The 21,750-nt window shown below is 37.3% G+C and overlaps 1 protein-coding gene and 1 long non-coding RNA gene across 3 annotated transcripts; one reads left to right on the top strand and one right to left on the bottom strand.

Moving 5' to 3' along the window:
* The first annotated feature begins 5,148 nt into the window (after positions 1 to 5,148).
* On the top strand, positions 5,149 to 8,159 carry LOC148869956 (uncharacterized). Its single transcript, XR_016106508.1, has 3 exons — positions 5,149 to 5,439; positions 5,542 to 5,580; positions 7,769 to 8,159. It is a non-coding gene; the product is annotated as an uncharacterized LOC148869956 (long non-coding RNA).
* An 8,095-nt stretch (positions 8,160 to 16,254) lies between these two features.
* LOC148869957 (F-box protein AFR-like) lies at positions 16,255 to 18,171 on the bottom strand. 2 transcript variants are annotated; one of them, XM_088972381.1, is made up of 2 exons: positions 17,632 to 18,171; positions 16,255 to 17,536 (listed from the first exon to the last, which is right to left on the bottom strand). In XM_088972381.1, exon 2 carries the CDS (start codon positions 17,520 to 17,522, stop codon positions 16,407 to 16,409), a length of 1,116 nt encoding a protein of 371 aa, XP_088828507.1. In that variant the 5' UTR covers positions 17,523 to 17,536; positions 17,632 to 18,171; the 3' UTR covers positions 16,255 to 16,406. The 2 variants fall into 2 exon arrangements, with proteins under 2 accessions (XP_088828507.1, XP_088828508.1); XM_088972382.1 differs by having other exon boundaries at positions 17,628 to 18,171.
* Positions 18,172 to 21,750: the final 3,579 nt, after the last annotated feature.

Consider the following 21,750-nt stretch of genomic DNA (forward strand, 5'->3'; position numbering starts at 1 on the left):
CAAGGAAGGATGGTCGTAGCTCAACTTCAGACAGAAATTATCAAAGGACCTCCGTTTACCACAAACATCCAAGATGAGCCACTCTCGACCAATTTTAAGATGCCAAACATAGAGGCTTATAACAACATAGGAGACCCCATAAACCACCTTGAGAGCTTCAGGGTTCTTATGTTCCTCCACGGTTGTAATGAGACTATTACCTATAGAGTCTTCCAAAACATGTTCATAGGGGTGAACATGGACTAGTTCTGTTCGGTTCCATGGCAGAACCTAGAACCGACCCTTGTTCCAAGTTTTTGGAAGCGAAACCTATCCTATAAAGGTTGGTTCTGGCCTTGGTGGTTTCAGGGTCAGTTCCAGGGTCTACCCATGGAACCTGTACTTTCTTTACTCTCCCCCTTCACAGAAAATGCATGTTCTTCAAAAACTTGATATTTAATAAATATAATATATAGTTTAAAACTTATATTACCTTTATTAAATAAATTGGATAACTTAATATGTAGATTATCATTATATGGTTAAAAACTTATAAATTAAATTTAAAATTTATAAATATTACCTTTTACATTACTTATTGTACCCATTCAAATATTAAAATGAAAACAAATGATCAAATCACTTAAGTAACTCAATGGTCAAATGAGACCATGGCCTTTGTAACCATGAATACTTGGGTTCAAATCTTAACATCCCCAAAAGTATCCTAGGGTTTATTTCAAGGCAAGTTTGGTTCTGAGTTAGGTTACAACAAGGTTGGTTCTACCAAGGACAACCAAGATCGATTTATCAAGTTGGTTTGGGTAGGGTAAACCCCTAGACCTTGGAACCAGCCTGGGTGGGGGTTGGTTCCAAGAATTTGAAACCAGACCTTACCCTGTAATAGATTGGATAAGGTTGGTTCAAGGCCAGTTCGAGGACAGTTCCATTTGGTTTTGGGTAGAACCTACCCATTTGCTCACCCCTACATGTTCATGGACACAGCTATCAATGTTTCTTCAAACTACCACATGAGTCAATTAGATTGTAGGACTAGGTTGCCAACATGTTCATGAACCATTTCATTAATAGTAGAAAGCATCGAAGGACCTTAACATTGCCAATGGTGGTTTAGAAGAAGAGAGATAAGCTATAGTGGGAATACATTAAGAGGTTCAATGCCAAGGTCTTAGAGGTGATGGACCTTGACCCCTCCCTAGGAATGGTCACACTCACTAACGACATTCAGAATAGAGACTTCAACTTCTCCATGGTGAAGAAACCACTGCAAGGGATATCTTTGCCTTCATTTACCCACACATATCTAGTACATTTCACGAGATGTTCATCTTGATGAAGTTAATTATTTTTCATTTCAAGTACCATCTCCCCCTTTCTTGTCTCAATCCTCTTCTCAGCTATTGCTTCAACTTGGCCCACCACCTATTCTGCAATCCACCTACGACAACCTAGCTACTACCTCTCCTCCCTCCCCAATTATTTTCAATGACCAACCTACTTTATCACCCTCCTTGTCTTCTCCTAGTCCCTCGCCTTGCACCTCCTCTCCTTTAGAATTGAACTCCCCACCATCACCTCCCCCCCCCCCACCCCAACCCCAACCCCAACCCCACCCTAATTTCCACCCTATGACCACCCGCTCCATGGCTGGCATCGTCAAACACAGACTAAGCCTTTTGACCTTCACAGAAGCCACACGGTACCCCCCGTTGGTAGTTTGCAATGGCTGAAGAGATTTCAGTTCTTCATCCTTGGATGCAAATGGGTATATCGTGTCCAGCATCGTGCTAATGACTCTATTGACTGCTATAAGGTACACCTTGTATCCAAAGGCTTCAATCAGCAAAATGGGTTTGATTATGATGAAACATTTAGTCCCATTGTGAAACCAACTATAGTCTAGGTTGTTCTCAACATTGTTGTCTCTCGCAGTTGACTCATCAAGCAACTTGATGTCCAAAATTCCTTCCTTCATGGTGACCTCTCTGAGAATGTTTTCATGTCTCAACCCCTAGACTTCATCAATCCTACATTCCATATTCATGTTTGCAATTTGGAGAAATCATTGTATGGGTTAAAGCATGCCCTTCGTGTTTGGTGCCAAAAGTTGAGTTCATTCCTTCTCTTCATTGGCTTCAATGGGGTTATTTCAAATTCCTCTTTCTTTGTGGTGCATTCCTTTAATGCCTTTGTTTTGTCCTTGTCTATGTTGATGATATTATTTTCACTAGGCCCTTTTCTACGGTTATTAGTCATGTTATTTTTACCTTGCACTCTCAATTAGTATTAAGGACCACCGAGACTTACATTACTTTCTTGTAGATCTATTCATGGGTCGGGCTGGGCCAGACTTTTACTTGGTATCAACACAATATATTGAAGCCCGAGCCGACCATCAGGCCTAAATCGTAAGCCCAAGCCTGACCCTAATAAAAGCCCAAGGCCAGAGCTTGAGCTCAAAGCCCGAGAGATGATTCGAGATAGTTACATTGTCGATCCAAAAGATTGCCGATTTGCTATAGGAAGGGTCGGGCATTGGGGAACCAGAGAGAGAGAGTTTGGAGATGGAGTTCAGTGGCTGTTACATGTTGGTTTGCTGCTGTAGATGTCATCAGCCATTGTTGGGGAGTGTTGGGGATGCCTCTACTCTGGAGTTTGGACCCAGAGCTCGAAGAAATTGGGACACCGTTTAGTACTCGTAGTCGGAGCTTAAGTTGATTGTCGACTTGCTGCTATAGATGTCGTTGACCACTAGGGATGTTGCTACTTTGGACTCTGGAGTCTGGACTCAAGCTCAGAGAAATGGGGACGGTGGGAGAATGCTAATTACTTGGAGCCGGAGCTCAGAGAGACACCGTCACCAGCTTGCCGCATATAGTATAGAAGATACATAAACTACCGCCGGCCGCCGCTGTGAAAGGGAAGAAATTTAGTTCGTTCGAACAAAACAGGGATGAGGAAGAGTGAAAGATTGTTGATTCAAATGAGTTAGGAAACTTAGGGTTAGAAAAAATATATTATTATAATTAGTATTTAAATTATTGTCGAGCTGGGTCCAGCTTCTTTGTAAAATCCCAAGCCCAGCCCAAAATTAAGTCGGGCTTAAATAATTGGGCTCAAGCCTGAGCTCACGGGCCTAATAATATGTCCAAGCCTGACTGCAGCCAGGCCAGGCCAGATTAGACAGGGCTGGGCTGTTGAGATACCCGGCCCATGATTAGGTCCACTTCCTTGGTATTGAGGCCACTGGTTTCAAGAATGGTTTATTTCTCTCTTGGCGTGAGTACATTACCAATATGCTCTCTTGTACTAATGGATGGGCTTAAACATGTTAGCACACTTGCAGATACAGGCACCTCTCTCAGTAAATTTTCTGGCACAACACTCCCTGATTCAATTCTCTTTCGTCAAACAGTTGGAGCCTTGCAGTACTTATCATTTACTAGGCTAGATATTTCCTACACTGTCAACCTTGTTTGCTAGTTCATGCACTCTCCCACCACTGATCATTGGGCCGCTATCAAACGTTGATTAGGCTGGGAATCCTGATGATAGAAAATCTCAAACTGGTTTTGCATTTAGCTTGGTGATAACCTTGTCTCATGGTGCTATAAGAAGCAAACCACTGTCTCACGTTAAAGCATTGAAGTAGAATATCACAACGTGGCCTCTGCTACTACTGAGTTACTTTGGCTTTGTTCTTTGTTCTCAGGGCTCACTCTCCCTCTCTCTAATCCTTCTACGATCTGGTGTGACAATATTGATGCCGCCTATCTATCTTTTAATCCAGTGTTCTACGCTCGCTCCAAGCATATAGAGATTGATATTCACTTTGTGCGTGATCAAGTCTTCAAGAAACACCTATGTGTTCGATGCATCTCTTCTTAAGATCAAGTAGTCGATATCCTCACCAAGCCATTTGGTTGCTCTCAATTTGATGTTCATCAGCACAAGCTTCGGGTAGCTACTCCCATTGCTTAGCTTGAAGAAGGGGTATCAACCGAATTAAAATCTCCTTTATCTTTGTCTCATATCATCCTTATCTCATGTAACCATATTACAGATGACTTGTACAGTCTCCCATGTTTGTATAGACTTCTACTCTTGCAGAACTCTATAGTTTATATAATACAACCAACCTAGCTACCTATGATAGTGTGGAATTCATTCATTGCTTCTATTGTGTTACCAATCTAGAGCTCTCACGATTAGTGATAAGGGCCTCTCTTGAACATTTCCCATATGAATAAGCTGATTGGCTAGAATGAAGGAAAAACTTTCCATTTATTTCTTTCCTTTCGATCAATTCATCTATCAATGAACTTCCTTATTTAGTTGAGAGAAAATCTCTCCAAATCCCATCACCTGTCTTAAATCATCTCCACTATTCAATTAAATTTGAATTTGAAATTAAAATTTAACACATCAACAATTATGGAGTGATTGTGGGAGGTCTCTAATTCATTTCCAACAAGATAATGTGGGGATTATTCTTAAATTTGTAATGACCTGAATTATGGCCACTATTAAGGGTCACAATTTGGGTCATGACCCGACTTGGTCATTTTTACAAATTGCTCTTGTGAGTGGCTTCTGAATCAGTTTTCTCAGATTGTTTTACCAATTGCAAGAGTGATGTTTCCTTTTAAATTAGATAATGAAAAGAACAGATTAGGTCCCCAAGTAAGGCAAGTGGGACTTAAACTACTTAATCATTCAGTGCAATGCAGGTATTCCTAATGATGTGCAAGGAACCTTTGGCTTTTATGTTTTTAATGGTGATAAATTTATTGCAATAAATAGGTAGCTTTTTGGGTATGATTAAGAACAAAAGCTGAATTAGGTATTGTGTATTCAACACTATCTTTTGCTAAGCATCAAGGTTGGTTGTTGCTGTTGAACTCGGACTCTCAAAATGTAATCACTACTCTCCATGAGGATGATCAGTTGCTTCCTTTGTGTTGTGCAGCTCAACTAGATTTGATTAAGTCATTTTTATCTTCTTTTGACTCTATTTCATTTAGTTATATTCGTAGTCCTGTAAATAGTGTTGCTCACTCGATTGCCCAAAAGGTTGAACTGAAGTTGCTGAACAGAAAAACTTATTGCTTGTTTTTAGTGAATAAAATTATGAAAAAAATTTTTGCTTGCTTTTCAGCGCTCGGTGGTCGTTCGGCTGCACCTCCAAATGGAGCCACCGAACACTAAAGATACCTCCGATTTGTTCAGATGGTGAGCTACCTCTGAGTGTGTTCTGAGGTAGAGCATGAAATAGGATTTCCGATGTTTTCCCATTAATATTTTGAAAAATAAAAAACTACTCCACATTCTCAATACAACCTTAAAACCCTTTTTGGATTTTCACTATTGTTCTTCCATTGCTAAACTCAGCGACAACCAGAGAACTCAATCAGCATTCAAGCTTGAAAAAAGAAAGAGGTGGGTTATTTGTTACACTATGTACCACTATTCTTCCATCATTCTTCCAACCCCTCTTTTTTTCATTGTTTCACCGGTGTCTTGCAAACACCTCCGTTGCAGATCAATCAAAGCAATGTTCGGTGGATTTCTTATACAAAGGTGTGTTTATCATTTTGTTCGTTATATTATTGCCTTTCATTATACTATTATTTAGCAGCGCTTTTGTTTCTTTTCAGAAATTTCTCATTGTTTGTTTTACTGCTATATTTATAAATCATTGCCTTTCTTTTCCATTGTTTGTTTTAATGTTATTTACAAATTATCATGTTTCTTCCCCATTGTTCATTATACTATTATTTATAAATTCCCAAGAAGAAACAAACACCCCTATTTCTTCTCAACAAAACTCCATTGTCTTTCATTGTAATATTGCTTTATGGAAGGGGATACTGTTGCTCGTTAAAATCCATACTTTTCCAATAAAACTTTTCAAATGAGCAACAGAGGACATCTGTAATGGGGCCTCCACTTTCATGGGATTCCTTTCCCCTTCCATTTTTCCTATATATATATATATATATATATATATTTATTTATTGGTATTAGAATACTTGTTTACTGATATCAAAGGTTGTCAATGGGTTGAATTTGGTTATATTACTTTGGAGTTATGATTGGAATTGTAATATCTTAATCCCTTGTTTTAAGCTCTTTGCATGTCTACAACATTCATCTTATAATGCAGTTAGAGCTTATTAGGAATTTTAAGGTTGAAGGTAGCATACAAATGAAAACACAAGCATGCATGTGTGTTGACAATGTCTTTCAGAATTCTAACATGTGGGATTGATTTTTGGATTTTTCCTTGTAATTTCTTTTGAGCACTAGTTGTTTTTTAGGAGTATGTCAAAAGGTTTTGCACGTTGGGCATTGCCTTACATTTAAAACACATGTTCATTATTTCAATGCTGGCAGTGTAAGGGCTGGCCAAATGACCAATGGTAGTGGATGAGAGAAAAACATAAGTGAGCCAAAATCTTACATATACAAATTTTAGTTTGAATTTGAAACACTCAATATCATTAGTTTTTACTTTTATTGAGTCCATAACACATTCTTAAATTTTGAGTTAAGGGCCAGAGCAGCAGTTCATTGACACAGATGGGGGCACTATTGGGACCTTAAACTACATACTCCCAAAGAAATTAGTTTGAATTCAATGGGCACTATAATGTTAGCAATTAGAGTTTTTTTTTTTTTTTTTTCCCTTATAAGAAGAGGGAAATAACTTGACGAAATATCATTTTATATCTAAAACTTTCTTATAGTTTCAGATGAACTTTTATATAAAATTGTCTTTCTCTCTTTTCAGCCACTTGAAAGTGTGAAATTCCAATCAAGACTAGCAATCAGATAAAGTCCAATATTAAAAAAAGCTACTAAAATTGTGGCTCTTCTTCTACAAATGGTCACGAATTAGAAGGCAATCCCCCTTTTCTTGGTGAAGAGATGTCACCTTTAACACAACATAATCAACAACCATCTAGATGCTTTACACATAAAACCCCCCAAGAAGAAACCAAAGAAAAATCAAGAAGATATAATGGAGCAAATATCTGGGTCCTTGACATGATAGAAACGAGACATAGTGGGCATTTTGTGAGTGAATGCATGATGAAATTGGAAGGAATTGTTCTAATCCACTCTATTGCAAGGAATCTCTACTATTTTCTGCTAGTATAGAAACTCATAAGGAATGGATGAGGCGTTTTTTTTTTTTTTTTTTAGGATGATTGTTAGAACTTTTGTTGTTCTTCTAATTTGGATGGTGACATGTTGGAATTTGTTTGATTTTTGTTTTAGGTATGATTGTTGACATGCCAAGACCTTTATTTGTGTTTCATTACCTTTGCTAGGGAGTGATTGATGCCCTTTATGGTACTCTTGTCTATGTTGTTGTTCCCCCATAAAGCAAATACCATATAGGGGGTGAGGAGGAAAAGATTGCTACCATAATGGATTGGCAGTGTGTGACTTTAACATGGTGTTCACCTTTGTATTTGTTGGACGGGAAGGGATTGCACATGATTCATGAGTGTTTAATCGAGTTGCATACAACCCAAATAACAATTTCCCATTCCCTCATTCTCGTAAGAAATGAAAATGAATTAGAAAAGGGACACCATAAACCCAAATAACAGTTTTTAACTCTTTCCTGTTTTTTTTTTTTTTTTTTGTATAGATAACTATTATCTTTGTGATGTTACATGTAAGCACACTTGTTTCTCTATGACCCCATATCGTAATGTATGGTATTGGATAGCAAATTTTCTCGTGCTTGTGCTAGGACAAAAGAAGAAGTGTTTAACCAATCTTATGCAAAGCTTATGAATGTTACTAAGAGGGAATTTGGGGTGTTGAAAGCACATTTTGCCATCCTAAAGAGGATGACACCTTTTCCACCAAGTGTCTAACGGGATATTGCCATTACCTGCTTTATGATACACAATTTTCTTAAGAAAAGAAGCCATTGATGATGAATTATTCCAAGAGTATGAGTGGCATGATGTCCAAGGTAACAATGGAGCTGATGACATGGACATTGATGAAGGTGATGGAGGAGATGGGGAATTCAAATAGATTAAAACTTCATGCATGCATTACGTGAAGAAATAACACTAACATTGTTCCATGGTTGATTTGAGATTTGATTAGGATGCTATACAAAGTTATTTTCCATAAGATTATATGCTTTCTTTGTTTATGGTGTTGTATTATCTTATGAATGTTATGTTTTCTATGTTTATCTTTTAGGGATTTTTGGACTATAACCCCCCTTAGAAATTTGAATTGCAATCCACCCTTTGTCTACTAATAGCCCCCCTATAAACCGCATCTTGCCCGTGAATTTGGTATCAATCCACGAGCATGATTCATTCCACTCCTAGAAATCCTAGCTTCACCCTATGGGTGGATTGAACGGTTAAAACCCCTATTTTTTATCATATTGATATACTTTCTTATATTATTTCAAAAGAGGAGGTTGAGCATTTCTATACATACATGAATGGATGTTTAGCAGTATTGAGGGTGAAAAATATTGCAATATGTTACCACCTCCATAACTTATATAAATTAACAAATGATAACTCCAATACTTGGGTTGGTGCAAATTTATTATTCTTTTTAATAATAATTTGCTTTTCTTGATATTTTTAGCCATATTATTGAAAATATTTTAAATATTTTTACTTATCATCATCATCACCATTATTATTATTATTATTATTATTATTATTATTATTATTATTATTATTACCATTTATTTAAATTTTTATATATTATTAATATTATATGCTGTTTTTTATGTTTTTAATTCTCATTACTATTATTTTTTACATTTTTATTGTTTTACCTTTTTAGATTATTTTTATATTTAGAAATCTATTTATCATATTTATTTTTCCATTATATATTATTTTTTAATAATATTATGGGACTTCTTTATATTTTTAATTTTATAGGAATTATTGTCATATGTTTTATAATTTATTATAATTATAATAATTTTTGGCTATTTTTTCTTTATTTTTGCATTTTATTTTATACTATTTATTATTTTTATGGTATTTTTTACTATTATATTAATAAATTTTTACTACTTTCTCTCTTTCTATGTTGTTTTATTATTTATTGATGTCTTTTAAATAATTTTTACTATTTTTGTTATTTTTTTATCATAAATGATATATTTTATACATTTGATTTTATTATCATTATTGTTTTATTTTTCTATATTTTGTTATATTTATATTTATTTTTTTCTGCTTTACCTTATTTATTTATTTTCATATTGATATATTTATTGATTAGATTTATTTTTCATATTATATTATTTTGTTCATAATATTACATGGTTTCTTTATATTTTGCAATTTTTTATTAACATTATTATTATCCATTTTTAAAAAAGTTTTGTTATAATTATAATATTTTTCACCAATTTATCTTTTTTTTTTGCAATTTTATTTTATTATTATTTTTACAATTTATTTGCAATTATGTTACTATTTGTATCATTAAATGATCTATTTTATATATTTAGTTTTTATTATCATTATTGTTTTATTTTTCTAAAGTTTATTATGTTTATAGTTTTTTATTATTTTATTAACTTTTACATTATTTTTTTTATTTTTAATTGATATTATTTATTATTTTTTGGCATACTCTATATTTTATATTATTTTTATAATATCCTATTGCTTTAATCATTTTCTTGTACTTTTATTTAAATAATGACTTTGAGGGATAAATTTGTAACATGCAAGCTTTTTAGAGGTTACACCAGATTACCGAACAATCTCACCGTAAACGCCAAAGTAGAAAATCAAATTTTCCTCTAAATGCTTTCAGCGCTTTTTCAAATTTTTTTTTTTTTTTTTTAACTTTTATTTTCAGACTTCGAACTCCAAATTTGCTGAACACCACCTAAAGATCCGACAACCTCCTTAAAAACTTATTTATTAAAAAACAAAGCAATAAGCATTTCAATTCAACGCCTTCAGCTGTTACCAAACGGCTGAAGTTTGGTGGTGTACACCACCTCAATGGTTGGAAAAGATTGAAAACTCTATTTCTATTAGTTAATTATTATAATCCTTCATCTACCAAAAGCTAATTCATTGCGCTTGAAAATCTTACTTAAACGGTGCATTGCACTTGTTTGAATTCTTATTCTTTGTTTATTGTTGGATCTACATCAATCAAAATTGAAGATATTTTAAGATTTTAAAAGAAATTTTGAGCAATTGAATCACTAATCTAGTTTATGATATACAGTTCATCCATATAATAAAACACATCAAGTTATTTTCATTATTCCTTGATGGTGATACCTGTTAACATCATTGTTTCATGGGTATGTACATCGCTATCCCGCCAACCCAAAACTGAAAGCCCTCTCTCTCTCTCTCTCTCTCTTTAATTAAGTCGACAGAAGGATGAGGTGAGCTGGACAGCCATTAGAGGTGTCACATCTTCCATTGTCCCGCCTACGTCAGCTGTACACTGGTGTGGTGGACTATTTGCACTTAGAATATTGGCCACGGAAAACTCTCAAGAAAGGGACTCTTGTAGCCGAAGGGAACTTATTAAATGGTTAGATGCCATGTGACAACGACAAGATAAGCAAGTGGAGCCTGCTTGTTTGGGTTTCCACTAGGGATAATTATGGGCCGGGCCGGGTTTATACCACCAGCGTGATAATACATGTTTTGGTCTGGTCTTGGTGGACCTGGTCTGTATGAATTAATAGGATTATATATTAAAAATTTAAATTGTAATTTAGTTTTGTGATTCAATTATAAAATATATATCTAAAATTTTATTGTGTATATATTAATAAAATTATATCATATATACATGCCACACATATGTGTGTGTATGAGACGGTGTAAGTGTCATGTATATATGATAGATATATAATATGGTCTTCAATTCAAGGCCACTTGCTCGCAGAAGAAAAAAGAATAAAGAAAAAGAAAAACAAATTAGGCAGCTTTTTAATGAATTTTGTTATTATTTCTAGCAAGCAAACCCATGCAATGCATAGGGCTGAATGGAAATTCGGTTAGGTTTGGGTTGAAAATTTGTTTTTGACATCAGTTAGGGTTCAGCCCAAGGTCCATGTTTAGGGTTTTGATCTAATCCATCTTATTCATACCCATCCTTTATTAGGGTGAGTCAAAAGAAGTTTATAGAGATTTAAGAGAAAATGAGGGATTTAAACATTGACTCCTTAAAAAACCATGCCTGTGAGCACAGAGTAACAATCCTGTATTAATGGTTCTAGGGGTGCAACTTGGGTGGGTTTGGGTTGAGCTTTTGTCAAATTTTGAATGGGCCTAGCCCAAAGGCCCAAACCTGAAACAATGTATATAAAATGCTACTTGGACCAACCCGAGTTGCATCCTTAATGGTTCATATTAGACTTTCTAGAGAAGAAAATTGTGCTTATTACAAGTTGCCAAAGGTAGAGAAAGGGTCAAAAGGTGATGGAGAGGTCAGAAGGCTTAGCCTTGGATTATTACACAGATAATGAGAACCTTCAGTGTATTGTTTGATTGTATTCATATGCATTAATTAATTTATTTTAAGAGGTTACAAAATAAGATAGATACTATTATAGATAAGAGTATATACAATAAAACGACAGCAGCAGTATATTTTATTATAGGTATATAAAACCATAAGAGAAGACAGCAGGTTGCATGGTGCCGAAGAACTCTTAAGCAAAGTTGACTGGACTATATATATATATGCTAACAAGAATGTAATATGAAATCTTCTATTACCATCAGTTGATTGCTTTCCGTATGATTTGTAATATTAAATTCTTTTGATTCTCATCAGTTAGATTTTTATTTTTTCCCTTCATGTGGTTTATAATATTAGATCAAACGGCACCTTGCATTTGGTGGCTGCTGGTGTTGGACGAAATTAAGGATGGATTTGAGGCTACCATAACTCACCCTTTATAGAAAATCAAAATGACCAAATGGTAATTAATCAATTTTAGTTCTATATGGTTTTCCAATTATAAAGGCTTTTGATTTGTGGTTGGAATTTTTCACTTCTTCAATCTGCTTTTCTTAGCTAAGAAAGTTGTAAAGCTAATTCCATTTATTGGTTCGTCTTAATTCCAAAAATTGATGGCAAATCCACGATACTGCCTCAAATCTATAATATAAATAAGGGAAAATTCCAAATTATTATCCTGTACTTTGGGTCTAAGTGCCATTTTGGTTCCTAAATTTTAAAATGTAATAATTTAGTATTCAAACTTTCAAAACGTGCCAATCCAATATCTGTCATTAATCAACCGTTAAGTGGCATTTGAAAAATACACAAATGCCATTTGAGTGTCATCTAATTTTCATTATCATCCATCCAAAATTTAACAAAAAATGAACAGTCTCAAATCCTCATTTCTTTTGTTCAAGAAAGTTAGGGTCACCAGAGTGGTTGATAAAAGGATTTGCATTTTGACTCAACTCTAACTGAATTAACTCTGCCCCACTTGTAGATATTGATACATTTCACCTACCTGCATTTTAGCTCAACTTTAACTGAAGTTGTTTGTCACAATTATTGAGTTTTGATCTCTCTCTCTCTCTCTCTCTCATACCATAAAAATACAAATGCTTATATGCAAAACTTTCAAAAGTCAATGGGTTGGCCAATTGCACTAAATTGAAAGCCTCTCAAACCATATACGATCTACCTACATTTAGAGACTTAAGGAGGAAGAAAAGATAAAACTTACAAAGGCCAATGGATTGGCCAATTGCACTAAATTGAAAGCCTCTTAAAGCATATACGATCTACTTACATTTAGACTAAGGAGAAAAAATATTAGCATTTGCAATTTAAGCTAAGTGAGCCTGGCTTATATCTAGCCATGTGAAGGAACTGAATAGAGTGGAATGGCATAACAGGTGGATGTAGCCGATTCCATGTAATTGAGATAAGTTGATAAGGCATAACGGGTTCGACTATGGCCCTGTTTGATGATTTCACAAGTACTTTTAGAAGTACTTATTTTAACAACTACTTGAGGCTGTTTGGTGACCCACTTTTCAAATCATTTATTATGTTTTTAAGTACTTACTGAGGTGGGAATGTTTAGTAAGCTACTTTCCCCATAAGTGTTATATTGACACAAATGATAACTTTAGTCCTCACTTCACTCATACATATATATAATGATTTTCACATGTTATAATATACATTTCAACTACAGCCCACGTGGGCTGCCATATGGATCCAATTAATAATAATAATAATAATAATAATAATAATAATAATAATAATAATAATAATAATAATAGGGGAAGATGGCAGAGAACAAATCTCCAAGTTGACGGAAGACATTGACGAGTCCAGCCATGGCGATGCCTTCAAGTAGCGCTTTGGGATCATCTTTATCGGCAACTCTATACAACTCCGGATTGGTGATGCTGTACTCGTTTCTTATCTGGTATCTTGTAATGGGCATTTTGTCTAAGTATCACAAACTGACAATGCGATGAATTCTGATTGAAACTGGCGGAAATGGTGATGCTGTACTTGACAGCTCTCCTAGCGGCAGTTAATTTCACCGCTACATTTCCACCATTAACCACTGCTGGGAGCAATTATAGGGGAGAGATCGGGAGAGAGAGAAATATGGGAGAGATCGGGAGAGGAACTTACAAAGAGGGGGCAAGATTTGGCGACTAGTAAAAAAGAAAGAAGGTTTGTAACGGCAGAGTTGGTCAGTAAGGAGGTGAGGTAGATGAAGGGATAGAGCAAGGAAGGGAGGGGCGGAAGGAAGATGACGAACTTGAAGCCGTGAATCGTCAAATTGGGGAGTGGGGACAAGTTAGGGAAGAAGATGATGAATAATGTTTTTTAGGCGTGGGGGCATTTTGGAAGTACTTAAAAAAAGCCAAATTGAAGTCATTTTTTCAAAGAAGAAGAAATACTTCTCTATTTTTTTTACCAAATACCCATAAGTATTTAAAAAGCACTTAATGTGTGGTCCCATATCTTAAAGAAGTACTTGTTAAAATAAGTACTTTTAAGTGTTCTCAAACAGGGCCTATGATATAGAAAACATATGATATAAGAAAAACAACTTACCAATAAACTAGAATCATAAACATGATAATGGCTTAGGTGTTATTTATCAAAATTTATGAGTGAATTTTGATTCAAAACCCTTTCCATACCATATCTTTTTCGTATCATAGATTTTCCCAAGGCATAACTGATTTGAGTTTGACTAGAATCAACCTAACCCGCTTCAGTAAAAAAAAAAAATCAACCTAATCATATCAAATCAAGTCTAATCTTCCACTATGAATTTATTAAAGGATAAAACAAAGCTGGTTAATTAATCTATTATTTTTAAACCAAAAGCTTACAACTTGCTTTGCTTGGTATACAAAGTTTGTGAATAGAGAAGATACTCCCATATCAAATCAAAAGGTGGTCTAATGTCAGATCAAAAAGGAAATTAACAAAAAATGGAGTCTCCATACACATCACCATCAACTAAGCCTTGTCCCAAATATATGGGGTCGGCTTACCGATGAGTGATGACCCAATGGTTGATATGGGTTTCATTTCATCCCATGAAATCACAGGCTCTCCCTAGTAACGTCAGTGGACTTTGTGTGTCGTGCTCTGTCCCCACCCTAATTCGAATCAAGTTCAATTCCGATACGGTATGTTAGATTCCAATCCTCGTAGATTTCTTTGACCTAAAATCCTTACTACAATGAACCCAAGAAGGCTATTCCATACATATTAAACATAAGAATTAATAAAGCAAAGTGAACCTGGCTTGTATGTAGCTCTAGTCATGTCAAGGAGCTTAGCAGATTGGAATGATGTCAGATCCAATGCCCACAAGACCGTATTCTCATCATTTTTACAGTCTTTTACAACCGTGTATTAGAAATATTTTTGTATTTGTATACCTTTTTTCAAGAGAAGATGTTCTCAATGCAAGGCTGAAATGGCATATGTACCAAATCTGATTACGACTGGAATGACAAAAAAGAATGGCTACAGCTGACCCTGTTATAATAGAAACAAGGCAGAGTTAGATTTGAGTAGCAAACCATCAACCTAATCATATCAAATCAACTCTAATCATCTGGTATGAATTCATTAAATGCTAAACAAAGCTAGTTAATCTATTACTTTCAAACTAAAAAGCTTACAACGTGTTCAACTTTTCATTTTGAATAAGGTTTGTATGAATGAATGTGATAATCCCATTATCAAATCAAAGGGTGGTCTAATGTCCGATCAAGGAAATTTAATAAGACATCATTGTCATCATCCCCCTTTAAGCCTTATCTCAACTATATACTAGACCTCTTCATGGGTTATGCTAAGCCTGGTTCATGACAGGTTTTATAGTTATTAATAAAACATGTCGAGGTTCAAGCCCGAGCCCAGTCTTAATTCTTGAGTCTTAGCCCAGCCTTCAAAAAGTTGGGTAAGAAGATAATTTTTTTTTTTAATTTTTATTTAGCAATAAAACTGATTTATTTATATTAAATGACCTTAAACTCAAAAATACTAAACAATCTCATTAAACTCGGATTGGGCCTTTTTGAGAAAACCTAAGCATAAAATCATGGGCCTAAAATATAGTCCAAGCCCAATTATAAACAACCAGCCCATCAATCTACCAATAAAGTTGCAACTTTTGTGGATTAGGATTGAGATTTTGTCAAAATTTCAATAGACTCAACCTAAAACCCGAGCTTAAAAAAGTATAAATTGTTGGCTCTCATAAATCCAACTTGCGTCCCTATCTATCAGGCCCATAAACAAGTCTAGCAATGACCCAATGGCGGAGGCATGGATCAAACCTGCTCTCCATCTCCATGGAAGTGTCATTAGACCTCACGTGTATCCTGCTCTACCCCAGCAGCCAGCGGTGTGTATCATGAAATATCGCGACCCGCAGATTCTTCCATCTTTACCCACACAAGACACTACCGCGGTGTATTGGAAACATGTCTAATGAAAATGTGTGACAAGTTAATAATTCCCAAAAGCGCACCTGTAAACAATGTTGCGTGGATAGGTTTTACGGGAAGAAATTGTGGACAAGAGATCCGAGCTCGGGTCGGCTAACCTTAATTTGAATAAAATTATTCAATTCAGACAAAAGCAGTCTTACGATCTTATCTAAAGCCCTTGCTCTGACAAACCGAGGATAAGTGAAATATTGGGTGTTTTGCTCTCTCTCTCTCTCTACAGTGCATCTTGATGGTGTATTTTAATCAATGTTTATTGGTGAAGCTTATACAGAGGCCAAAGGACTGGCCAATTACACTCTCAACAGGTCTCATCTCAAGTCTGAAAAACAAAGCAGTAAAAAGAGGAAGCGAATTAAATTGAAAGGCTTATAATAAATATCAAGCATAGATAATCTGAGTGCTGGAGGGGACAAAGTCATGAAACGCCTTGGGAGCCCTCACCAGCTCCCAATCCACCCACACTCTCTCCCCATCCTCGCCCACCCTCCCCACCGCCACATCCAGCCCACGCGCCACCACATAAATCGTGCCCTCTGCCCCGCTCACCGCAAATGGCCTCTGCACCATCTCGCACGGAAACTTCCCCCCATCCACATACCTCCACGTGTCGCTATCCGGTACGTAAATCTTCACTCGACAGTCCCCGTGCTCCGATATTACAAACAGCCTCTCCCCCAGCACCACGCTGATCCCCGTCCATCCTTCCCTCATCCCCACGCTCATCTCCTCCCACGTGTCCTTCTCCGCGTCGTAGACCCCACCTCTCGGCGAGAAGCTGAACGGCCAGGTCCACCCCTCCGTCACATACATCTTGTTCCCCACCACTGCCGCGTCGTACCTTGCCAACCCCGCGCGCATTTTAGCCACCGGCGCCCACGTGTCCTTCTCCGGATCGTAGCATTCCACCGTCGAGATCGTGTCCTCCGCCCCCGCCCCACTCCCGCCGACGGCCAGGATCTTTCCTCCGATAGTGCCGGCGGCGAAGAACGACCGCGCCGTCAACATTGGAGAGGCCAACGACCACCGGTTCGTGGACGTTCGGTACGTCAACAGCGTCTGGAGGGATGTTTCCGTGTCGGACCGCATCCCGCCGAGCACGTACAGCGCGCCCTGCCGTGGGAGAGACGCGCAGGCGAAGCCTGGTGAGCATACGGGCTTTACGCAGGGCATGGGTGGTAGGACGAACCAACGGCCTGATCGTGGGTCCAGGGCCTGCCATTGAATGTCGGCCGTCGATTTGTGGAAGGCGAAGACGAAGATGTAGGGCAAGGATAGCGAGAGGGTCTTCTTCGATAGAACAAAGTTGGGGTTGGTGATGGCTCTGTTCCAAGAGGAAGATACAGAACGGACCAGCGTGTGATAGGGGTAGGGCAGGTGGAGGAGGCAGTGCTCGGCGATCTCGTCGGGTAACCCAGGAATCAACGGTTCTGAATTCTCTTGATCCTTTTCAGAATCTTCAACTCTGACAGGCTCTGCGCCTTCCAAGATCGTCATTCTCAAGTCCTTGTCTGCAAATTCCAAAACAGAGTCAGTGAGAAGTGAGAAGGTCCAAGTTAGAATAGAAGAAGAAAAGAAAAAGTATATAAAATGCATACTTACATACCTTCTTTGGTAGCTTGATTGAAAGCTATTGGGGGTTAATTCTATTTTTGGGAGGAATTGTTTGAAAAGCGGAAGGTGGGCTTTTGTCTTTAAAGGGTTTCTAGAACCGGATCCAAGGCGGTGAGAGCCGCAAAGAAGAACCCCTCGACGCGAATTCCGCCATTACCGAAGCACAGAGGCGGATTTGGATTAAAGAAACGATCAAATGAGGTAGGGACTGACGTAGGCGAAGCCCGAGATTAACTGGGCCTATCGAACGAAGGGAACGGATCTGAAAGTTGCTTCTTGCTTGCGGCCGTCGCGAATTCAGTATTACAGCAACGAAGACACCATTAAAGTACGGAACAAAGAGGAGCAGGAGCTTTAAAACTTAAAAGCTTTAAAGGGTTTCTTGGGCGAGCTCAATCGTGGTAACTGGTGCCCTTTTCTGGGTTTATCGAAGGCGAGAAGGATTTATAGCCAAGTGGGGAATGGTGACTGGTGAAGGGTGGATTGGTCACGTCAAGGTATCAGATCAGTTCGGCACAGGAAATAATGGGGTGGGCCACGACTGAGCAGTGTTTGCCGATGGGGATAGCGATGGATGATCCAGACCGTCCACCTGTTGGACTTGCTTGGGTTAGAGGACAAGCGTGATATTGTTCCGACCGAACGGTTACGATCGTTGGAACAGAATGAGACGTGCCGGTGAATGGTGATCCCGATCTACGGACATGTCTCACGCGTTGAAATGAAACGTCAACTGACGACACTCATGTCCCGGGTACGAACTTCGGGTTCGGGTTTCACACTTTGACTGGGTTAAATTGTAAATTGCCACGTGTAAGTGTCAAGATGTACCTGGTTTATCATCTGCTACTACCCTTGTAAGTTGTTACCCAATCAAATATGTACAACATTATCCATGAGAATGAAAAAGAAGATCACGTGATGTTTTGATTTTTTTTATTTTTTTTCATGACTCATAACTGACGTTTCGATATTTCTCAGAGGGGTTTGAAAGGGAGTGCCGGTCGCAGCAGACACCAGTTATTTGGAGTTTGGTTTTTATTACAAGGTTCAATGCATGGTATTGGGTCGTACAATATGTTATGTATGGGTTCATTAATGTCTAAACTGTGGGTTGTGGAGAGTTTATGGCAGCTTTCCCTTTGCCACCTGGCTCACCTCCCAATGAAATACGGATAAGTGAGCGATGGAAATAAATTCTATCATGCATGAGCTGTTTTCGCTGGCGTGTGCTTCTTTTGTTGGGGCCCGGGGTTGCATGGGAATCTCTACGACTACTCTGTGTGTGATGTGAAGGGAATCTCTACAATATTGTATGGGTATGGGTTACACGCATGAGTTGTTTCTTAGGGAATCTCACAATGTCTACCGTAGTTATGTGTGTTATATATTATTCTTGGGAGATTCCTAATACATGGTATGATTTGCTGTGAGTTCGGTCCATGGTGCATTACGAGAGAAGTAAATCTTGATTCATTCTCTCTACAAGTAAAAATCATATTTGGAATTTATAACAAAAATTAAAAGAGAAGCTTTGAGGTGTACTTAAAGATAAATCATTTTTAAAACATAAGATGATTGTGTTTATGGTTGGATTGCAAGTAAATTTGTTTCACGATACAATAAAGCTTTGAGTGAGAAACTACAATCAACAAATTGAAACATCTTTAGGGAAACCTTTTATGAGACTGTAATTTAGATTGAGAAAGACAACGGTATTTTATGTTGTGAACTTGTGTGAAAACTTGTATGCAAAATTGCTTGACTTACATCCTTTTATAGATTCTGGAGAATCACCATAAAAAGGAATGTGTCATGTGTGATGTGTTGTTACGTATATGGGCTATAAGCACTTGGCCCATGTTCATTCGTTAGTGGTTCTTTACGCACATCATTACTGAATGCACATTATTGTCATGGTGCCCTAAAGATCATTTGATGATGTCCCTTTCCAATGGGGCCCCATATTAGCTTCCTCCCCAAGAGGAACCGTGCAGAACCCTAACCGTTTTGGGCCCATTTGAATCTGACTTTAAGAAAGTCAATGAGAGCCACTTTGGTTTGACCTAAATTAAAATCTAGGGACGTAACAACTTGTTCCCTTTAGATATATATTAGTGCATGTGACTGGGATATTTATATGATGAACTCTATAAAGGCCTTCCGTCATTAGCATGAAGATGAGTTTATTAGTAATGAGGAAATGCACCATAAAATTGGGCTATCCATTTACTGGTGAGTCTGTTTGATTACTTCATAAGATGATAGGGGCGTTATAGACCGATGTGGGAGGGGCTTATCCTAAAATGGAAGATTCTCTCACTGTACCTTGGCGTTCACGAATATGACGGGTCTGCACTTACTAGCTAGAAATGTTTAACCTAAAATGACAATGAATCTTGTCTGACAGAGGCCAAAGGGAAAACTCATAAGATGAGTGAATAAGATCATTCACAAAAAGTGGTGGGGCTTTGCAGCTGAAACAGTTGGCTCCATGCACTATATGTGATTTCCCACATTTTTAGAGACATAACCGCATCTTTGCATTGAGATGGGAGGAAAATCTCAGAGATGAAGAAATGAAAATGGAACATAGATTAAAAGTGTTTTTTATATAAATAACATGAATCAATTTAGGTTGTGGACTAATAATTTGCATTGCCTTTTATAAAAAATGGAAAACAGACAATTTGCCAAAATATTGGACGATAATAAGCTTAAGGACCCAAATTATGCTAACTGGTTCCGCAACTTTATGCTGGTGTTGACGTCCGAGAAATTGGACAAGGTAGCCAAAAACCTTGCATCAGAACATCCGGGTGATAAGGCTTCTGAGGCCCGTAGGAGGGATTATCAAGAATGGGAGGAGAAGAACTCTCTTGCCCGGTGTTACATTATAGCCTCCTTAGATAATTTGATACAGAGACAGTTCGATAGAATTGAAGTGTCCAAGGATACCATGTTTAGTCTGAGGACCATGTATGAAGAGCAGAATCGTTCTACTCGATAGAAAGTCATAAATTTATTTACGACCACATAGATAACTGAAAACCAACAGGTTCATGACCATTGTCTAAAGATGATGGGATACATTAATGAACTGGAGGTCTTGAATCTGGGCTAGATGATGACACCAAAATTGATGTTGTCCTAAACTTTTTGCCTCATTCCTTTAATTAGTTTATCATGAACTATAACATGAATAAGCTAAAGGTTAGCCTTCAGGAACTCGGTAATATGTTGCAGAGAGCTGAAGAACTAATTAAGAAGGATAGGCCGATTTCCATTCATGTTGAAGGTGGCAAATCGGGCAAGAAAAAGTATAAGGCAAAGAAGCCTTAGAAAAAGGTTGGTAATCCTTAAAAGTAAAAGGACAAGACATTAGATGTCTGTTATTTATGCAAGCAGGGCGATCACTTCTGCATCCTAGTGAATTGACTCCGAGGATTCTACTTATGCATGTAACATATTGTAGGGGTTCAAGGCAAGTAGAAGACTGAGTGACGGAGAAGTGACTCTTTACTTGGGGATTTCTACAACAGTTGTAGTTACAGTTATAGGGATTGTAAATTTGTATTTTAGAGAAGGAATCACTATTCTTAAAGATTGTCTTTATGTACCTAATTTGAGAAGAAATTTGATTTCTATTTCAAAATTATGTATGGATGTTTATTCTATTTTATTAAGTATGGAGAACTTGAGAACATAGATCTTGTGACTTATACGGAAGCTATGTTGGACATAGATTCCTTGAAGTGGATAGGTGCCATGAAAGCCGAGATGGATTCGTTGGAGACCAACAAGGTCTGGACTCTTGTAGACCCACCCCTAGGATAAAAGCTATTAGTTGCAAATGGATCTACAAGAGGAAGAAGGGCCCTGATGGTAAGATTGGGACCTATAAAGCTTGTCTTGTGGCGAAAGGATACAGTCAGAAAGAGGGAATCGACTATGAGGAAACCTTTTCGTCAGTGGCCTTGCTCAAGTCCATTAGGATCCTGCTAGCTGTAGCAGCACACCATGATTATAGGATTTAGCAAATGGATGTCAAAACTGTGTTCCTAAACGGAAATCTTACTGAAGATATCTACATGCAACAACCGCAAGGATT

Source organism: Nelumbo lutea, chromosome 2, assembly GCF_056320005.1.
Source record: "Nelumbo lutea isolate HS-2025 chromosome 2, American lotus-T2T, whole genome shotgun sequence".
Classification (NCBI taxonomy): domain Eukaryota; kingdom Viridiplantae; phylum Streptophyta; class Magnoliopsida; order Proteales; family Nelumbonaceae; genus Nelumbo; species Nelumbo lutea.

Excerpts from the sequence above, each read along its gene's own strand:
- LOC148869957 (XM_088972381.1), bottom strand. The coding sequence starts at position 17,522 with ATGACGATCTTGGAAGGCGCAGAGCCTGTCAGAGTTGAAGATTCTGAA.